General features: G+C 40.3%; 1 protein-coding gene across 7 annotated transcripts in view; it reads right to left on the minus strand.

Moving 5' to 3' along the window:
* Positions 1 to 1,321: 1,321 nt before the first annotated feature.
* LOC110535100 (patatin-like phospholipase domain-containing protein 7) overlaps positions 1,322 to 16,233 on the minus strand; it is a 31,108-nt gene continuing 16,196 nt past the window's right edge. For all 7 annotated transcript variants that reach the window (XM_036936197.1, XM_036936199.1, XM_036936196.1 and 4 more), the window contains 8 exons: positions 5,339 to 5,408; positions 4,868 to 4,984; positions 4,550 to 4,698; positions 4,116 to 4,268; positions 3,801 to 3,917; positions 2,955 to 3,039; positions 2,708 to 2,862; positions 1,322 to 2,455 (listed from right to left, as the gene is read on the minus strand). In XM_036936197.1, coding sequence (XP_036792092.1) covers positions 2,375 to 2,455; positions 2,708 to 2,862; positions 2,955 to 3,039; positions 3,801 to 3,917; positions 4,116 to 4,268; positions 4,550 to 4,698; positions 4,868 to 4,984; positions 5,339 to 5,408 — 927 coding nt within the window. In that variant the 3' untranslated portion in view covers positions 1,322 to 2,374. The remainder of the gene's footprint in view (positions 2,456 to 2,707; positions 2,863 to 2,954; positions 3,040 to 3,800; positions 3,918 to 4,115; positions 4,269 to 4,549; positions 4,699 to 4,867; positions 4,985 to 5,338; positions 5,409 to 16,233) is intronic.

Here is a 16,233-nt window from a genome sequence, read left to right on the forward strand (position 1 = left end):
GAATTTACGAACAACCCAAAACAGACTCTGACACACACACTGGAAGAAATTTACGAAAGTACACTACTTCTTATTCATTTGTGTTATTGGAGTACGATTTGGGGCAGCCCAATTTCTCATTTGGGTCTCGAGCTAAAAAAAGTTTAAGAACCCCTGGGCTAATGTAATGTAAACAGTAGCTCTGGTTTAGATCTCTGGACGGAGTTGCGTTTACAAAGCTATGTAAACTGCATCATCAAATGCTATGCTGTTATTGATCAACATAAATCAGTGCAATTTATTATATATATTTTTTTATTAACCTTAATTTAACAAGGCAAGTAAGTTTAGAACAAATTATTATTTACAGTGACGGCCTAATCCCAACGACGCTGGGCCAATTGTGGGCCACCCTATGTGACTCCCAATCACGGCCGGTTGTGATACAGCCTGGAATGGAACCAAGTCTGTAGTGACGCCTCTAGCACTGAGATGCAGTGCCTTAGACATCTGCGCCACTCGGGAACCCTGAATGGGTGGTTTGAGCCCTGAATGCTGATTGGCTGAAAGCCAGGTATGACAAATTAATTTGCACTGTTGTAATTTCCTTAGTAACCAGTTTATAATAGCAATAAGGCAGCTCGGGGGTTAGTGGTATATGGTCAATATACCACGGCTAATGGCTGTATGCAGACACTCCATGTTGCGTCGTACATAAGAACAGCCATTAGCCGTGATATATTGGCCTCAAACCACACCTCCTTGGGTCTTATTGCTTAATTATAAACCAGGTGGTTTGAGCACTGAATGCCTGACTGGTTCCCTGGTTCTGATGAAACAAAGATTGAACTCTTTGGCTTGAATGCCAAGCATCACATTTGGAGGAAACCTAGCACCATCTCTACTGTGAAGCATGGTGATGGCAGCATCATGCTGTGGAGATGTTTTTCACTGCAGGGACTGGGAGACTAGTCAGGATTGAGGCAAAGATGAATGGGAGAAACTCCCCAAATACAGGTGTGCCAAGCTTGTAGCGTAATACCCAAGAAGACTCAATGCTGTAATCGCTGCCAAAGGTGCTTCAACAAAGTACTGAGTAAAGGGTCTGAATACTTATGTGTTTTATAAATTAGCAAAAATGTCTAAACCTGTTTTGGCTTTGTCATTATGGGGTATTGTGTGTAGATTGAGGGGAGAAAAACAATTGCATCCATTTTATAATAAGCCTGTAACGTAACAAAATGTGGCAAAGTCAAGGGGTCTGACTCTGAATACTTTCCGAAGGCACTGTATGAAGACTGTTTAGTGACAAAAATAAGGGGTTACAGGCATAGAAAACATGTTTATTTTTTTTTGTTTTTTTTACATCTTTCTTATACTGTATCTCTCGGATATCGGACAGACACTTCAGAATAAACTTCCTTTTCATTTTTTGCGGTACTATCTGTTCCATGTAGTGAATCTGTTATTCAATGTGTTTATATGGGCTAATGGCAGTAAGCCCCACAATTATTTTTTTTATACTTCCAGGCGTCTTATAATTCCAAATCAAATATCTAAATGATGGTATGACCTCATTAAAACAATTCCATATAGCTTAGTACAACCTCCCCGGCTTAGACTGGGCTTAGACTCTTATGGGTTAAATCATCAGTTTTCAAATCATAAAGGACAAAACCATAGTGTTTGCAAAATCATATCAAAGTATGATCTATTTTCTGCTACACTTCCACCTTTTATTCTTAGTAGTGTACTACAGATGTTCCATAACCCTGAGTAAAATGTTCTACTCTGCTAAGGAAAAGTAATCTAAAGAAAGGGAAGGAGAAATAAATACAAATACCGTTAGGTATCACACACAAATCCCTGATAATATGGCACTCAACAGTGTCCTTTCTAACAATGTAAATAACAATACATATTCTACATAATTAAAGTAATACATTCACTCTAAAACAACAATACCATGTATAATGTTAATACTAGAAGAATGATATGATTGTTTTGCAACCCAATCTAATAAGATTGAATATTTCCTTTATCATAGTTGCCCCCAGGTCAGGCTTCCAGCTCCATTAATTCATTATTGGTACTGGCTACAATAAATCACGATCAATCGAATCAGAAAGGAGCTGTTCTGTTACAACCATGAATGTGAAAGGCACACATGGCAGCAAATAAAAGAAGAGTAAAACATTGCTTTGTAAAACATCTCTTCATATAGTTTCATGTAACCAAAAGTATTAAGAATGAAATGTAAATGTTATGACCTTGATTATAATACAACCTAACCTTAACATAACAGCTGAAAAATGATAAACATCCTAACATAATACTAATGTCTAGACTGGCATTGAAGACCACTGTCAATAGTACATCATGAATATGATGGATGTTATGCATCATCAACACTGTCTGAGCGGTTTGGTGGCCGTTTGGTTAGGTGATGTCGGACCCTGATCTGAATCTCTTCATCCTGCGATAGGAAGATGGAGAGAGAACATGAAACAGAATGAAAAGAGGTGAGTAGTTGTAGGAGATTAAACAATGCTTTTGTAAAACTGATCTCTTGACTTTATTATTTTCTTCTTGAGAATTCATTGGTTCTTTGTTTATTTAGTAGTTAGCATAACTTTAGTAAAGGTAATACTGGATCCTTCTTCAGTGGGTCTGCGTGTGCATTCCGAATGGGAATAGGGGACCAATTGGAACTCAAACTTGTACATACTGTGTCAGTAGTGTCTGCAGTCTCCTCCCCCTCTGTGTGTTCCACTCCACTGTTGGGATTAGACATGTCAAAGTCGGAGAGAGCACTTTCTCTGGCCTCCTCATCATAGTCCGTCTGGTAATCATCATAGTCCGTCTGGTAATCGTCTGATAACTCTGAAGGACGGAGAGCGAAAAACACAGGAATCAGAAAGGTACCGTAGGGATGTGTGTGTGTGTGTGTGTGTGTGTGTGTCCGTCCCTCTCACCTTCCACCAGGACTGGTTTGACAGGCTCAATTCGAGAGACAATCTCTGCCAGGTCAGTGAAGGAGGCATTGGGACATGTGACCACCTGAGAGAGACACAGACCGAGGATCACAAAAGGCAGTCAATAATAGCCTGGTATCAAATCTGTTTCTGCCATCTTGCCAACTCCTTGTCACGGCAAACAATTGGTATGACAATTCAATAGGGAATTGGCAAGAGAGCAGAAACAGGCTGGGACCTAGGCTAAGTCAACAAAGTCCAAAGGAACATTTATTGGCGACTGTAAATTAGCAACGATTATAGTGATATGATGGTTGCAGCCCTGTTCCACCTCTTTATGTTAATGTATTAATATGTGTAAATACAGCTTGTGTATTTATGCAAATTAGATACATATCATTTTCTTTATTTTAACACACAATATTTAAAATTTAAAAAAGTGAAATTTGACAAATGTAATACCTGAATTCCCACCAAAATCCCTGAACTCCATGAATTATTTGTCTGCCAGTACAATGTTTGTCAGTATCTGATGGATTATAAAAATTCAAAAAGTTTGGAGAATCTACATCCATTGTCCAACTGTTGCATTTATTAGAATTGTTTTCAAAATCTTTTAACAATTTTGATGACCATTGCTACTGTAAATTAGTTCATAACTGGTTCCTAACAGCGAGCGTTGGAAGCAATCAGTCAGAAATGACAGTAAAAACCATATCAAAACCCAACATGAGCCAGAGGTGCACAAGGGTCGGAGTAAGGGTTGGAAGAGCTGGTGCAACACATCTGAAATAGAAACTAGGTGTGGTGCAGTTAGGAAGCTGTCTGTGTAACTTGCTAACTCACATTGCAGCTCTTGGTCTTGTGAAATTCCTCTTGATGTCTGTCTTTCATCATCTTATCCACAACTCCACTACGACTCCACATGTCAAACACTGTCTTACCATGCTGGAAGCCCACCTCCTGAGACAGAGACAGAGAAAGGGGGATTAGGTGAGATCATGATGACACATCTAAGGTGTTTATGTCCCAAATGGCACCCTATTCTCTACATAGTGCACTACTTTATGGGCTCTGGTCAAAAGCCAGAGCCCATAATATATATATAGGGAATAGGGTGCCATTTGGGATGCCGCCAGTGAGAAACAGAGGGCTACTCACAGCGATCTCGTCAAACTTGCCAAACTCCAAGGTGCCATAGTGATCGATGGGCGGACGGATGCACTCGCAGTACTCGCTGTCTTTAACCAATTCCAGCTGACGAACGCAGCAGACATAGGCCAACCTGGTCTGGATCTCAGCCATGTTCAGGACCTTTATAGTGAATTAGAGCACACAAATACATGGGAGTGCAGGTAGACATCCACGCTTACGCAAACAAAGGAAAGTAGCAGGGGTGTCCAAACAATGACAGGAATCCAATTACAGGGCTTACCCAGAAAAATGTCCAAAAACGGACTAATACCTGGTAAACAGGAGATGGAGCATTCAAAACCGTCCTCATAGATCTGTTGTGATCAACAACCGAGAGCTTACACATTGTCAACTAAATAACCCTGAAGTATCCTGGGTTTTCTAGCAGCCCTCTTACTCACCTGGACTTTCTCTGACAGGGGATTGAAGCGTTTCCATAGCAGCCACCAGCCAGACAGCGAGTCGCCATAGTTGGTGAGGTTAGTCTCGTCCTGGCTGCCCACGTCGATGGCAATCACTACTTTGGCCCCCATGGAGCGAGCTACGTCAGCTATAGACAGAGAGTGAGACAGAGGTAAAGACTGACCAATAACCATGGCATCTACTGTGTACTGTACATCACATGCAAGTTAATGTCTCTAACTTGTTCAGTATTACAAGTATGCTGACTTAATTTAATGTTTTATAGTCATTTGAGACATGGTCATATGAAAACTGACCAGGTAGGTTATTGATGTAGCCACCGTCCATGAGTAAGTGTCCGTCTTTGGGGTCACAGAGGGGAGGCATGTACCCAGACAGTGACATGCTGGCACGCACATACCTCCACAGGGAACCTACAAGAGGAGGGAATGCTGAGGTTTAATACTTCAAGAGAGTCAAAGAGCTAGATGATGTGTCCCAAATGGCACCCTATTCCCTATATAGTGCACTACTTTTACCAGGGCACGCATCAAATGATATCCTATTCACTATACTTTAGTTTATTTAGTAAATCTTTTCTTAACTATATTTTCTTAGAACTGCATTATTGGTTAAGGGCTTGTAAGTAAGCATTTTACGGTAAGGTCCTGTTGTATTCGGCGCATGTGACAAATAAAATGTGATTTGATAGTGAACTACTTTTAACCAGAACCCTAAGGCCCTGGACACTATATATGGACATAGACAGAGAGTAAAGCCAGACAGACCATCAGTGTGAACCCTCATGGATGAAGCAGTGATATCCGTTGTGACGTTGAAGTAAGGGATCCACAGGTCCTAGGACAGTAGGAGGAGCAAGAGGGGGAAAGGGAAATTAAGAGAGGATCATCTAAAATCACCACACAGAGGATTTCACCTTATCTTGTTTGACCTTATGTAAATTTGAATAGGGTAAGAGCACAATAAAAATGTAACTGACATCCTAAGTTTGTACCGACAGATGTAGCCTATTGAATATCATTATAGAAATGCATAAAATGCAGCCTCCAATTGACCCTTCGTTAAGCCCCGCCCCAGAATCTAATCGCAGCGCTCCAATGGATAGCAACTGTCGAAATGGAAGTGTTGCGGTAGCTATTGATAAATAAGAACATCAAGGCGAAACAGCTGCTTTACAAGTGGGATGCACTGTTGAGTGCTACATCCCAAGGGGTTCGTGCAGATTGTACAGAGATTGTGACAGCCGTTTAAATGGCGTCCCTTGAGAAGGCAAGAACAAGATGTATGTCAGGAGAAGTGTAGTATAATCATAAGTAGATGTATACTTGGAATACGGAGGAGGAATAGAGGCAGAGGTGGTCTCAGAGAGGAAGAGGGTGAGCTTGAGTCGGTTAAAAATGGCAGAAAAAAAGGAGATGGTTTTTTAAAGGGGGAATGGGATATTGTGTGTTGATTGATGAGGGAAAAAAACATTTAATCAATTTTAGAATAAGGCTGTAACGTAACAATTTATGGAAAAAGTCATGGGGTCTGAATACTTTTTGAATGCACTGTAGACATACCAACAATGCAGTGAGCTTGTCTGATGCTTTAAGCACACTGTTTGAATAAATAATTAAGACACAAGAAGGAGCCAGAGATCAAGATAGCCTAACCAGAAGAAAAAAAACCTGTTCCCGACCCGCCCCTTCCTCCTGCTCCTGTTGGCCTTTGCAGATTCTGCCATTATGCTCCCGAAGTTGCACCTACACCTATGGTCAGCAAACCTTTCCATGTGGAGTGCCAATTTACAATTTCTACCGATCAATTATAATAACATGTTTTGTTCTCTTGCCAACTAGATAAAAATTGCCTACATAAAGCCAACCAATAAAAACATTTCAGGTAGAAAATCCTGATATACAGTGGGGCAAAAAAGTATTTAGTCAGCCACCAATTGTGCAAGTTCTCCCAATTAAAAAAATGAGAGAATCCTGTCATTTTCATCATAGGTACACTTCAACTATGACAGACAAAATTAGGGGCAAAAATCCAGAAAATCACATTGTAGGATTTTTAATGAATTTATTTGCAAATTATGGTGGAAAATAAGTATTTGGTTACCTACAAACAAGCAAGATTTCTGGCTCTCAAATAAGTATTTGGTCAATAGTAGCCTAGGGTAGCCTAGTGGTTAGAGCGTTGGACTAGTAACCAGAAGGTTGCAAGTTCAAACCCCCGAGCTGACAAGGTACAAATCTGTTGTTCTGCCTCAGGCAGTTAACCCACTGTTCCTAGGCTGTCATTGAAAATAAGAATTTGTTCTTAACTGACTTGCCTGGTTAAATAAAGGTTAAAAAATAACAAAAGTTTATCTCAATACTTTGTTATATACCCTTTGTTGGCAATGACAGAGGTCAAACGTTTTCTGTAAGTCTTCACAAGGTTTTCACACACTGTTGCTGGTATTTAGGCCCATTCCTCCATGCAGATCTCCTCTAGAGCAGTGATGTTTTGAGGCTGTCCCACCAAAGTGTCCTATTTCAAATAGGCTTTTCAGCGAAAGCACTACAAACGATTATGTTAGGTCTCCACCAAACCACAATAAGCACAGCCATTTTCCAGCGAAATATAGCCTTCACAAAAAGCTGAAATAAAGAGAAAATGAATCCCTAACCTTTAATTATCTTCATCAGATGACACTCATAGGACTTCATGTTACACAATACATGCATGTTTTGTTTGATAAAGTTCATATTTATATAAAAAAATCTGAGTTTACATTGGCTAGTTCACTAGTTCCAAAAACATCAAGTGATTTTGCATAGCCACATCGTTTCAACAGAAATACTCATCATTAATGTAGATGATAATACAAGTTATACACATGGAATTATAGATATACCTATCCTTAATGCAACCGCTGTGTCAGATTTCAAAAAAAGTTTACGGAAAAAGCAAACCATGCAATAATCTGAGACGCCGCTCAGAACAGTAGCCAAATTAGCCTCCATGTTGGAGTCAACAGAAGCCAGAAAATACATGATAAACTTCATCAGAATGCAGTCCTAGAAATCCCAGGTCTACAATAAATGCTTGATTTGTTCGAAAATGTCTGTTATTTATGTCCAATTAGCTACTTTGGTTAGCGCATTTGGTAAACAACTCCAAAGTCACAAAGCGCATTCACTATAACGTGACGAAATGCCCAAAAGTTCCGTAACAGTCAGTAGAAACATTTCAAACGATGTACTGAATCAGTCTTTAGAATGTTGTTTACATATATCTTGAATAACGTTCCAACCGGAGAATTAGAATTTCTTCAGATGAGCGATGGAACGCAAGTCTTCCCCCTGTGAACGCGCCTGGTGAAAACATGGTCCACTCATGGCTGTGGTGACTATTTCCTGTGTCAATCGACCCCCCTTCACATTAGTCATCAGACAAAGTTCTATTGACTGCTGACATCTAGTGGAATGTGTAGGAAGTGAAAACTCATCCATATCTCGCTGTAATTTCAATGAGACCTTGGTTGAAAATCTCCAGAAAAAGAAAACAGGAAGTGGAATTTCTCAGTTTTTTGCCTGGTATATGAGTTATGTTATACTCACAGACATAATTCAAACAGTTTTGGAAAATTCAGAGTGTTTTCTATCCAATACTACTATAAATATGCAAATATTAGCAACTATGACTTGAGGAGCAGGCTGTTTGATATGGGCACCTTTCATCCAAGCAACTCAGTACTTAAATATATAATTAAGCCAATTTGTGTATCTTTGAGTCATCATTTAGACTTGTGTTCGTGCAGATTTGAAATCAATGACGTTCAGAATGAGACTGATATGAGGTAATAAATGATTGAGGGATGACTGGTATGATAACGATATTCAGATATATTCGTCAGTTAATTCGGGAATTGGTAACTCATTAAACAAACTTCCGTGGTGCCCCAAGATTGCTAATGAGTTAATTGTTACATGATTCATTTAATCACGTAATAGTTCAATCTAGTTAATTGATTTGATAAAATAACCATCACATTAATGATAGTCACATCACGACATATGAAATGGTGAATTGATAGACAATCAAACTAATAATCACAGGGAAAACAGTTCACACAATGAAGTTATGAAACAAGGAATGCACACAAATTGGCGGTAAGAGTGCATTCTGGAGAGAGATGTGCCTTGTGCATCTAAGCCTTCCTTGACTCAACATTTGAAAATTATACCCAAGAGACATTATCTTCACACATACCGTAGGCTTAAGGAATACTCTCTCTCACAAACGGTGTCATGTCCAAAGCAGTAGCCATTAATGGAGAACCAATGCAATTGAAACAAATGCAATTTCACTTATTTTCTCAATTTTATAAAATGTCTTGGTGTGCAGAGGCAAATACCCTGGCAGCATATGCATGCCTTACTTTGCCAATGCCTGTCTTAGAGTGATGGACTTTGCCATCCCCATGGCCTCCGCAATGGATTAGACAGTCCACTGAGATGGGCACGAATCAGGCAGGTGTCTCGTGTGCCATGATTACATTTTTTTATTTGCGACTGCTCAACTAAAGAAATCTCAGTCGACCACAAGCCTATTGACCAAACAATCAACCACTCAACTAAATAGGGTCAGCCCTAAAACTGAGATATCTGCCACCTTGGTGTCAGAAGGGGGGAAGGAGAAGAGAAGTTGAGTGTTGTCCGCATAGCAATGATAGGAGAAACCATGTGAGGATATGACGGAGCCAAGTGACTTGGTGTAAAAAGAAAATAGCAGAGGGCCTACAATCGAGCCTTGGGGGACACCAGTAGTGAGAGCATGTGGTGCAGACACAGATCCTCTCCACGCCACCTGGTAGGAACGACCTGCCAGGTAGGATGCAATCCAGGAGTGTGCAGAGCCTGATACGGCCAACCCTGAGAGGGTGGAGGAGGATTAGATGGTTTCAAGGGATTTAGCTTTCTGCAGTGTTTAAGAAGTCAACACAATATGATGCTCTGTAACTTTATTAATTCAGCTGTTTAATTAGATAACTAGCAAGTCAAGTTAAGGGGTCGCGTTAACACACAATTCTGTGTTTTTCACGCAAGAAAAAAATAAAGAATAGGAAATATCTTGCTGTGTTTTGTAAAAACAGATCTAAAATGCTTCTTATTGGAATTTCTGGTCAGCATCAGACTCAGACTCTCTTTTCACAAAAAAGACCTTGCTTTTTCATTGTAAGCTCATTTTACTTGTCATCTGTTGAAGATTAAGCTATTTTTGGCCAAATGTGTTGCACTAATGTGTTTTCTTTGAAGGAAAACTATAGTTGCATGTCCCTGATCACTCTATTGAAGCAATAAAACACTTGACTTTCAATATAAAATGCGACCGCTGTCAATACACAGCTGAACTCACCTGCTCCCACTTTCTCCCATTGTACTATTTATAAACAAACTATCTAAGCTCTGGGGAACTACAGTAAGCTTCATAATGTAAAAGAATGTGACAGGTAAAATGAAGAATGCGATCTGCTTTATCTCCTAACGTATTGCACAAGTTGACTGCAGGTATTTACAAATATAACAATTTATTGAAAAACTTCAAAGAAATAGTTTAAACAGTATTGATAGTATTGAAAAACCATCCCGTGGCTATTTCTAAATACCCCGGTATACGGTACATATGGTATAGCGCCCATGCAACAAAAGAAGCAGACATTGAATATCCCTTTGAACATGGTGAAGTTATTAATTACACTTTGGATGGTGTATCAATAACTCAATTGCCGGAGAGGAATAAAATTGCTTAGGGATTTCCCCATGAGGCCAATGTTGACATTAAAATAGTTACAGAGTTCAATGGCTGTGATAGGTGAAAACTGAAGATGGATCAACACCATTGTAATTACTTCACAATACTAACCTAAATGACAGAGTAAAAAGAAGGAAGCCTGTATAGAATACAAATATGCCAAAAACATGCACCTGTTGGCAATAAGACACTAAAGTAAAATTTCAAAAAATGTGGCAAATAATTTAACTTTATGACCTGAATACAAAGTGTTATGTTTGGGGCAAATCCAACACAGCACATCACTAAGTACCACTCTTCATATTTTCAAGCATGGTGGTGGCTGCATCATGTTATGGGTATGCTTGTCATCGGCAAGAACTATGGAGTTTTTAGATAATATACGGATAAATAAATAAATGAAATAGAGCTAAGCACAGGCAAAATCCTAGAGGAAAACCTGGTTCAGTTTTGTTTCCAAAAGACACTGGGAGACAAATCCACTTTCAGCAGGACAATAACCTAAAGACAAGGCCAAATATGCACTGGAGTTTCTTACCGAGATAACACTGAATGTTCCCGAGTGGCCTAGTTACAGTTTTGACATAAGTCTGCTTGAGAATCTACGGCAGGACTTGAAAATGGCTGTCTAGCAATGACCAACTTGACAGAACATGAATACTTTTTTTTTCAATTTAAAGTTTTATTAAGTTTTCTTATTTTTCAATCAACCAACAAAACACATTCCACATTCACAGATGTGACAGACTTTAAAAATATATATAATAATAATAATAATAATAATAATATTATATATATATATATATATATATATATATATATATATATATATATATATATATATATATATATATATATACACAAAGAATAATTATTAAAAAAGAAATATATTTATAAAACTTGCAGCAGCACTATCAAGGTTCTTATTAGCTATTTCCAGCCTTAGCGGAGACGACGAGCAAATCATTTGTTTTTAGATTTTACAGCACCTTACACAACATGTATCTGCTCATTTCCCTAATCACCCCATTCACTCTGTCCAATTTGAAATATAGTTGAGTAGTGGAGACCAGAGTCTATCAATCTTGGGCTGTCTCTTGTGGAGGTCATAAGTGAGCTTTTCAATTGGGAGAAAGTCAACAATCTGGTCAATCCACATTTTAAATGTAGGAGATGTACTAAAGGCCCACAATAGAATAATACATTTCTTAGCAAAGTAGGTAATAGTCATAGGGAAATTTTCTCTGTCATGATCAAGAACAAAGTCCTGTTGGGCATTGAGAAGATAGATACACGGGGTCATATCAAACTATCCATCTAGTATTTGCTGTGCAACAGTATGTATAGATTTCCAAAATCTGGCAATCTCTCTACAGCTCCAAAATACATGCATACAGGTTCCACTTTCAGAGGTACATCTTTTACAGTTAGGAGAAATGTCTGTTTTCATTCTATGGAGTCTCATTGGAGTGTAATAAAATTTGTACAAAAATTTGTAATTAGATTCTTTCATTTTTACATTAGTAGAGGAGCAGTATATCCTGTCGCAAACCTCCGCCTATAACTCATCACTGATAGTCAGACCAAGGTCCTTTACCCAGATTATTTTCAAAGGAGTAAAGGAGGAGCCTCCTTTCTCAGAAAGGAGTCTATAGATATAAGAGATTTTGCCTTTAATGGATTGTGTTGTGACAAGAAGGGTTTCAACTTCATTCAGCTGAGTTCTAAACCTCCTCTTGGAAGTAAATTAGGAAATGACATGTCTAATTTGAAGATATAAAAAAAAGGGATCTTGGCACATTGAATTCACTGCAGAGCTCTTGGAAGGATTTCAGTGTAGTGGTTTTCTGATGAAATAGGTCTGAAAAGGTCCTGATTCCTAGAGTATGCCAAAGATTAAAGTTGGCATCACTCGGGGCTTTTGGCAAGTCTGGGTTGCCTACTATAGTCGAGTGAGAACATATTTGGGAGGAAATGCCCAGGAATTTCTTACAGTCCCTCCACGCTAGCTAGTAGGGTGCTGTAAATCACAAAGGTTTTGGCTATGTTGCCCACTTCACTAAAGTTATTAATGAAGATAATTGAGCTTAGGGGCAATGAACCACATGATTGGGCTTCTATCTGAATCCACGTTGACTCTTGTCTGCTTGTGATCCATGTTAGAATGTTGCGGATTTGGGCAGACCAGTAGTACAATTGAAGGGAAGGAAGGGCAAGACCACCCTTAGATTCAGGTTACAATAGAGTGGAGAACATGATCGTAGGTTTTTTATTGCCCCATATAAATTTGGTGATGCTATGGTTAGTTGTTTTGAAAAAGGAAACTGGGAGATAGCATGGGAGCATCTGAAATAAATAGTTCAGTCTAGGGAGGATGTTCATACGGATTACATAAATTCTTCCTACTAAGCTAATTGGGAGGGAGATCCAGGTTTGGAGATAGTTCTTGATTCGATCCAGGAGTGGAAGATAATTTTCCTTGAAAAGGCCATTCAGATCTGGTGTTCTGAAGATCCCAAGGTATTGAAACCCCTGTGTCTTCCATTGGAATAGACATAGTGTCTTCATAGAGCTGGTGAGTGTAATATTGAGATGGCAGACAGTGGATTTGTTAAAATTGATCTTATATCCTGAAAACTTGCCATACTGAGCAATTGTGTCTAAAATGGGAGGGAGGAATTTCTCAGGGTTGGATATGTAGAGCAAGCGAAATCTTGTGCTGCAGGCCGCCTGCAGAAACATCCATAATACTTGGATTGCTCCTTATTAACTCTGCCAGATGTTCCGCCCACAACAAGTAGAGCAGGGGGGACAGCGAGCACCCTTGTCTTGTGCCCCGTCCCAAAGGGAATCTGTCAGAGTTCAGTCCGTTAGTAGTCAACATGGCATTTGGATGAGAGTATAGTGATTTGATCCATTTAATAAAGTTTGGGCCCATATTGAACTTTTCTAATACTGAGAACAGAAAGCTCCACTCCATCCTGTCAAACACCTTCTCAGCATCCAGTGAAGACAGCAGGACAGGGGTGTGGAACACCTTCTCAGCATCCAGTGAAGACAGCAGGACAGGGGTGTGGAACACCTTCTCAGCATCCAGTGAAGCCAGCAAGACAGGGGTGTGGAACACCTTCTCAGCATCCAGTGAAGCCAGCAGGACAGGGGTGTGGAACACCTTCTCAGCATCCAGTGAAGACAGCAGGACAGGGGTGTGGAACACCTTCTCAGCATCCAGTGAAGCCAGCAGGACAGGGGTGTGGAACACCTTATCAGCATCCAGTGAAGCCAGCAGGACAGGGGTGTGGAACACCTTCTCAGCATCCAGTGAAGCCAGCAGGACAGGGGTGTGGAACACCTTCTCAGCATCCAGGGAAGCCAGCAGGACAGGGGTGTGGAACACCTTCTCAGCATCCAGTGAAGCCAGCAGGACAGGGGTCTTCTGTGCGTTTACTTGATCAATAATATCAAAAAGACGGTGAATGTTATCAGAAGAGTATCTGTCTCTAATAAATCCAGTTTGGTCTGCTTTTATTATTTTGGGAAGAAGAGTGTTTAGTCTTTTGGCGAGCAATTTGGTAATTATTTTGTAGTCGAAATCCAACAAGCTTACGGTCCGGAAGGACGAGCAGGATAGAGGGTCCTTGTCTTTTTTGAGCAACACTGTAATGCGAGCTGTGTTCATTGAGTCTGGTAGAGCTTTGTAGAACTCTCTGGGCAATACATCTGGGCTTATTAGGTGGCATGGAGGTAATTGCCTCCAGGGCCTCCTCAGGAGTGAAGGGGGAGTTGAGATCTCCTTGGTCGGTCTCTGATAATTTAGGTACCAAGAGTCCCTCTAGGAAGGAGTGGAGTTCTGCCTCCGTGTGTTTTCTCTCAGAGGTATATAGTTTGCAGTAAATATCATGAAAAGTTAAATGTATCTTTTTTGGGTCATATGTGACCTCGTCCTCTGCTATTCGGATAGCCATGATTGTACGCTCTGACTGCTCTTTTTTTAATTGGTAAGCAAGCAATCTACTCGGCCTATTGCTATACTCATGGTATTTCTGTTTAGTAAAAAAAATTTTTTTTATCTCCCGAGTATAGTCCAAATTCAATTTGGCTTTGGCTGCTTTAAGTTGACTCCAGGAGGTGCTGTCTGGGGATTGTTTATGTGCTTCTTCACAGCATCCCAGCTCCCTCTCAAGATCTAGCCTGTGTGCTTCCATTGCTTTTTTCTTAGAGGAAGCATATGCAATTAGATGACCTCTTAGTGTGGCTTTAGCAGCGTCCCACATTGTGGCCGGAGAAACAGGAGAATCTTTGTTGTCTTGTGTGTAGTTGTCTATCCATGTAGTTACCAATGTATGGAACGCTTCGTTTGATAACATGGAGGTGTTGAATTTCCATCTCTTTGACCTCAGGATGTTTTTGCAGAGGTCAAAGCGGAGGTGGACAAAGGCGTGATCTGAAAGTGCTATGGGGTCTGATTGTACACGTGGCTTGAATTTATGAAACTCTTTGGGATAATTTTTTTTATCTATACGGGAGTAGGTGTTATGGACAGAGTAGTATGTATAGTCCATTGATGAGCTATTAGTCTCTCTCCAGATGTCTATCAGTCCCATCTCTTTAGTAAGAGAGTTCAACATCTTTGCAGATCTAGGATTTGTGGTGGGGACTTGAGATGATTTGTCTAGGGTTGGGTTAAGGGTACAATTAAAATCTCCGGCCACCACTCCAAAGGAAACACAATGCTCATTGAACAGGGTTATCATTTTTGACATAAAAGCAGGAGTATCTGTGTTAGGGGCGTATATGTTTAATATAGTAATTGGTTGACCGTATAGTGACCCAGTTATCAAAATAAATCTCCCCTCCGGATCAGATGTTTTTGTCGATTATGAATGGAACATTCTTATGGATAAGTATGGCTGTGCCTCTACTGTTTGATTTGAAAGATGAGAAATACACCTGTCCCACCCAAGCTCTGCGGAGTTTGGCATGTTCGGCATCACAGAGGTGTGTCTCTTGTAATAGCGCAATGTCTAATTTTTCCTTTTTAGAGCACATAGTATATTTTTCCATTTTATTGCATGACCTAGACCATGGCAGTCCCATGTCAATAGATTTAAGGTACTAGTCATCATCATCGAACAGTAATCAAACTTTAGTGCAAGTCATCGCTGGGTAAAAGTGGATAGTAGTTACAACTGCGTTCACATAAAAGGAAAATAAATGGTGTACATAAAATAACACTCTGAACACCCCAGCCGAGTTCCCAAACAACTCGACACATCCCGTTGGATCAATTACCCCCCCGCTCAGTCTCAATTCTGTGTTCCGAAAAAAACAAAAAACAGGAATAGTTAGCAACGCACAACGTATCTCCCTCCCCACCAAAGAAATGCCTCATCCTCTCCGCCCCGCATTGAGTAAAGGACAACGTCTCCCCCTCCCCACCAAAGAAATGCCTCATCCTCTCCGCCCCACATTGAGTAAATGACGTCTCCCCCTCCCCACCAAATAAATGCCTCATCCTCTCCGCCCCGCATTGAGTAAATGACAACGTCTCCCCCTCCCCACCAAAGAAATGCCTCATCCTCTCCGCCCTGCATTGAGTAAATGACAACGTCTCCCCCTCCCCACCAAAGAAATGCCTCATCCTCTCCGCCCCGCATTGAGTAAATGACAACGTCTCCCCACCAAAGAAATGCCTCATCCTCTCCGCCCCGCATTGAGTAAATGACAACGTCTCCCCCTCCCCATCAAAGAAATGCCTCATCCTCTCCGCCCCGCATTGAGTAAATGACAACGTCTCCCCCTCCCCACCAAAGAAATACCTCATACTCTCCGCCCCGCATTGAGTAGATGAGTAAATTACCACATTAAAAGAGGGAGA

This window comes from Oncorhynchus mykiss, chromosome 11 (assembly GCF_013265735.2).
Source record: "Oncorhynchus mykiss isolate Arlee chromosome 11, USDA_OmykA_1.1, whole genome shotgun sequence".
Lineage (NCBI taxonomy): Eukaryota > Metazoa > Chordata > Actinopteri > Salmoniformes > Salmonidae > Oncorhynchus > Oncorhynchus mykiss.